This window comes from Limulus polyphemus, unplaced genomic scaffold (genome assembly GCF_000517525.1).
Source record: "Limulus polyphemus unplaced genomic scaffold, Limulus_polyphemus-2.1.2 Scaffold477, whole genome shotgun sequence".
Classification (NCBI taxonomy): domain Eukaryota; kingdom Metazoa; phylum Arthropoda; class Merostomata; order Xiphosura; family Limulidae; genus Limulus; species Limulus polyphemus.
This window is the reverse complement of record NW_013666087.1, coordinates 241536-246483: the sequence shown is the minus strand read 5'-3', so window position 1 is coordinate 246483 and position 4948 is coordinate 241536. Positions and strand designations below refer to the sequence as shown.

The window sequence follows — 4948 nt, the reverse complement described above, 5'->3', positions numbered from 1 at the left end:
AGAATCTTCGTGACATTTGTTATGGTCCATGTAGTCTTAAGAACTGGCCCAGGAAATAAAATTGCGACTGAATTACCGCAATCTTTCTGTTTTGGGAGTAATAAAAGCTGCATGTAATACCCAAATATTTAGAGTTTTTGTCCATGTAAGAATCAGTTCTTTGTCAGATTGCTTCCAATTAGGAAGAAGTTCTTATAAATGTAATATTATGTTACTGTCTTTCTGAAAAGACATATATTAGTTCAGGAGTTCCCAAGCTTATGGGGGATTACACTTGAAATTGTCGGGGGGGGGGGGGTAGTAAATACACATTACTACTATGGTACTCAATATCTATAGATTAACTGGGTATGGGTGACTGTGGGGTCTCAGTCAGAATACGGAATGTTTTGGGGGCGAGGGGGGCTTGTGCTGAGAAAGGTTGGGAACCCTTGTATTAGTTAACACAATAGGATGTAAACTGGAGCAACATATTTGCTGAAACTGACAGAGTTAATATTTTCGCTGTAATAAGAAAATTTCAGAAAATAGGGTTAAATATGTTGAGTAAAGTGATCTTGAATACATTGTGGTTAATAAACGTTTTGTAAGCATTGTGTAACGCGACATTGTAAAAGGTATAGTGTATGCATGTACAACGAAATTCTTATATTACTGTCTAACATTTCAAAACGTACGTTTACAATGACTTTTTGTAACCAAAACTGCTAAATATTGGTTAATTCTGCTATGATTGTTTCTCACGACTAGCAGGAATGCTACAACTTTCGTAATCCCTATAAAGTAAGAATGTATAATCATCACCCCTAAATACATCACCGGTACAGTTTAATTAAGGTTCGTTATTATTTTCTGACTCATTTTAGGTTAATTCGGTTTAAATCATTTAGTTTTATGTGGTTTCTTTGTTTGAAGTTAACCACAAAACTACACAATGGGCTATCTGTGCTCTGCCCACCGTGGGTATCGAAACCTGGTTTCTAGCGTTGTAAGTCTGCAGACATATCGCTGTGCCACTGGTGGGCAGTTTTATGTGGAAACGAAATTAGAAACAGTTTGTCAGACTAAACACAGGTTATATACCAGGCCTACGAAAAGTGAACGTACTAAATATACATTGAATATGTTTAAATTTACAGTATTGCTTAATGTCTTCAGCATGGAAAGTCGTTTGAAAATAGCACCAATCGAGAAAGGTAGACTTGTTTGTAATTTAAGCACAAAGCTACACAATGGGCTATCTGTGCTCTGCCCACCATGGTTATCGAAACTCGGTTTCTAGCGTTGTAATTCCGCAGACATACCGCATGTGACACTGGGGGGCAAAGGTAGAATTAGTAATAACTGAAGAACATCTATAATATGTTCGAAAAATATAGAAAAACTGAAATATATATGTTACTAATACAATATTTTTATTATTTTGGTGATATTAACCTTTTGGTATATTTGTCGTTACATTTTGACCATGTGTTTTCTGGTATTCTGTTCGTCGGTAATTGTTAAAAAAAATGTGCTTCAAAGTAAACTCGTAGTAAGTTGACACAAAATTGTATATGTTGATGAAGATGTAATATCTGGTTTGTGTGAAGTACAAAGCGAGACAGAAGGTTATCCATGTTTACAATTTTTAAGACTTGTTTGTTTATTTTGCAACAAAAATCTGTTACTCAAGATAAGAAGAAAGCATAGTATTAATGCATATGGAGATGAAAGACATGTAGTTAACGTTATTGGAAGTGGACATGATACAGTACTGATATCGGAGATATGATGGAGAAGAGTAGGTATATTTACCGCTGTTTGATAACCATGGTTGTTATAAAAAGTACACAGAATCAGGAAATGATGAACAAAGAAAATACACAAATCAACTGACGGGAGTAGAAAATCGTCAGAGAAAATACTGCATGTCCAAAGGTGATTATATCAGTTGTCGATGATGCACTGATAAAGTACAAAGCTATTGATATAAATTATCGTATTAATAAGAAATAACTTTATCCTGGAGCTTTACAAAATTACAAAGTTCAGAGATAAAGAAAATATTGCCAGATATTTTTTATTTTTTTACCAAAGGTAAAAAATCAACTATACCTAACAAAACGTATTCATCTAACATCTACAACAATGAAGTATTAGAGACAATAAAGACAAACATTTTATAGGTGATCAAGTACTGTTTCGTGGATCTCTGACGAAGTTACTTCTAATTTGGGCCCGGCATGGCCAGGTGGTTAGGGCGCTCGAGTCGCAATCTGCGGGTCGCGGGTTCGAATCCCCGTCCCACCAAACATGCTCGCCCTTTCAGCCGTGGGGGTGTTATAATGTGACGGTCAATCCCACTATTCGTTGGTTAAAGAGTAGCCCCAAGAGTTGGCGGTGGGTGGTGATGACTAGCTGCCTTCCCTCTAGTCTTACACTGCTAAATTAGGGACGGCTAGCGCAGATAGCCCTCGTGTAGCTTTGCGCGAAATTCAAACAAACAAACTTCTATTCTCTGCAATGGACTGCATGGGTCCTTATTTGGAAATGTTATACAGGCAATTTATTTTTGCAAGAAACAGACAAACCAGTAAACACATTCAAGATATTAAAATGACATTTTCTATGCAATGCAGTATTTTCGTGGACTAACTCTAAAGAGGTTCCTTTGTCAGAGACTCACTAAACTGCATTGGTTACCAAAGTAAAGGAGACCAATTGTAATGAAACGATCAGTTTAGAAAGAAAAGATTCAGTTGATAAAAGTGTTCACCGTTGTATTTTGTCAAATGCACAAAATCTTATAATTTACTTTAACGGTAGCATGGCCGGGTGGTTAGGGCACGTGACTCGCAATCTGCGGGTTCGAATCCTCATCCCACAAACATGCTCGCCCTTTCAGCCGTGGGGGCGTTATAATGTGACGGTCAATCCCACTATTCGTTGGTAAAAGAGTAACCCAAGAGTTGGCGGTGGGTGGTGATGACTAGCTGTTTTCCCTCTAGTCTTTCACTGCTAAATAAAGAACGGCTAGCGCAGATAGTCCTCGTGTAGCTTTGCGCAAAATTCATAACAAACAAACAAACGTTAATGGTACAATAAAAAATGATAGGACAATCCAACAGAGGCTTTAAAAGACAACGGTTTAAGTTTGTGCTCAAGAAAATATTTTCAGTTAAACACAATACAGTAAAGATAAATAAGTCATAACAGAAATTTTTCAGACTTTTGTTAGGACAAGTGAAGAAAAATTCAAGACTTTTGCGAATTGTTGGTTTCGTCGTGCAAAGGTACACAATGGGTATCTGTACTTTGTTCACTGCAAGGAATCGAAATCCGGAAATTTAGCATTGTAAGTCCGAAAACTTTCCGCTGACCAAACGGGGGACAAACTTTGCGAGTATTTGTTTGTTTGTTTCAAGTTATGCACAAAGCATTGGAAAAAAAAAGGGGGGGGGGAGGTTGTATCCTCAAAGTACCACCTGACCTGCCGGTGGAAAAGATTGTTACCTATTTTCACCTAATATTCAACTTTAAAGAAATCCTTCTTAATAGGTAACTAGGGTGAAAGGAACTTGGCTAACTCCTTGTCCAACTTTCTTTAACAAAAACACATACATTTATATGTACGACAAATGTGATAAATACTCTTTGAAATCAGGGGGGATAGAAAACACGTAGGATGGTTACATATTACAGAGTATGAAGAAAAAAATATTTTCCTTGATCACGTCTAACATTGGCCGAACTAAACAGAATGCTTACTTCTAAACCTCGAAATCAATAATTTGTCTTTATATTTTCACACATGATATTCATTTCTGATGCTTCTGGTTGAAACACTTAAAGTACATTGCAGGTTGTCCTTTGCATTTATTTCAGTATAAAAGAAATTGGGATACCTTTTTAAATGAAGTTTTTTTCTGTAATATATTTCAATAAAATTTTGCTTCTGCATGTCTTTTAATTGAAGGTTTTGTCTTAACTTATTTAATGACGGGAATTTACTTTCAATAACAACAACAAGAAACTTGACATATTTTGTTTCCCATGTAATTAATTGCGTGTACCTTTAATATAAGTAGTACTCTTTAGTAATTAGGCTTAATATAAACTGATGTAAAACCTGCCTGGCATTTTTTAATTAAAACTTTCTAGTATTATTAGTTACACAGCACTTTAGCAGTTATACCAAATCACTAACTTTGAATGTTCTTTATGCACCTTCAGAACAATAAAAATCCCCAAATTGGTTCATGAATTAAAGAAATAAAACTTATCCAAAGTTTACGGGAAGTATTTAAATTGAGAAGCGCGAATAGTTGCATAGATATTGGAAATCACGAAACATCCTTTTAATATTTACGGAATAAATATTAGTTTTAAAATTATCTATATGATTTCTAGATTTATGACTTATATTACTCTGCTTTTCCTTTAAACACTGTATCAAATTCCGTCTAAGTTGTGTTTGGTTCTTATATTTTACAGGTGGTAGGAGATAAACAATGTGCAATAATTATAGTTGTATTTTCTCTATGCAGCACACTTGTGATTTTGATTTTATTTTTGTAGTTTTGTTTTTCTTGTACTTGTTATAGGCTCTTAGTCAAGAAATCGGCGCAGATGTAAATATACAAACTTTGTTAAATCAAGGAACCAAAGGAGCTTGGCGAGGGCGCGCTCAACAAATCATAAACTTGCAGAATCGTGTAGCTGAGCTAATGGGTCAATTACAGAAGCAGACCGCTAATCTAAAGCTAGAAGACGGATCTGATAAAGTGAGCTCAATAAACAAAATAACAATGGCTACTAATCAACCCGTTGGTGTAACACTGGAACACCGAGCTCGACTTCATCGGTTAGAGCAGGAGAAAAAACAAGCACAGCAGGTAGGTTATCCCCTGACGGATAATATTTACTGATAATTGTTTGTTTGTAATTAAGCACAAAGCTACACAAT

The 4948-nt window shown here is 35.7% G+C and overlaps 1 protein-coding gene across 1 annotated transcript in view; it reads left to right on the top strand.

Annotated features, from left to right (window-relative positions):
• Nucleotides 1-4948, top strand: part of LOC106458501 (coiled-coil domain-containing protein 13-like) — a 23229-nt gene that overhangs the window by 12989 nt on the left and 5292 nt on the right. The window contains exon 5 of the mRNA XM_013918021.1: nt 4587-4877. Coding sequence (XP_013773475.1) covers nt 4587-4877 — 291 coding nt within the window. The remainder of the gene's footprint in view (nt 1-4586; nt 4878-4948) is intronic.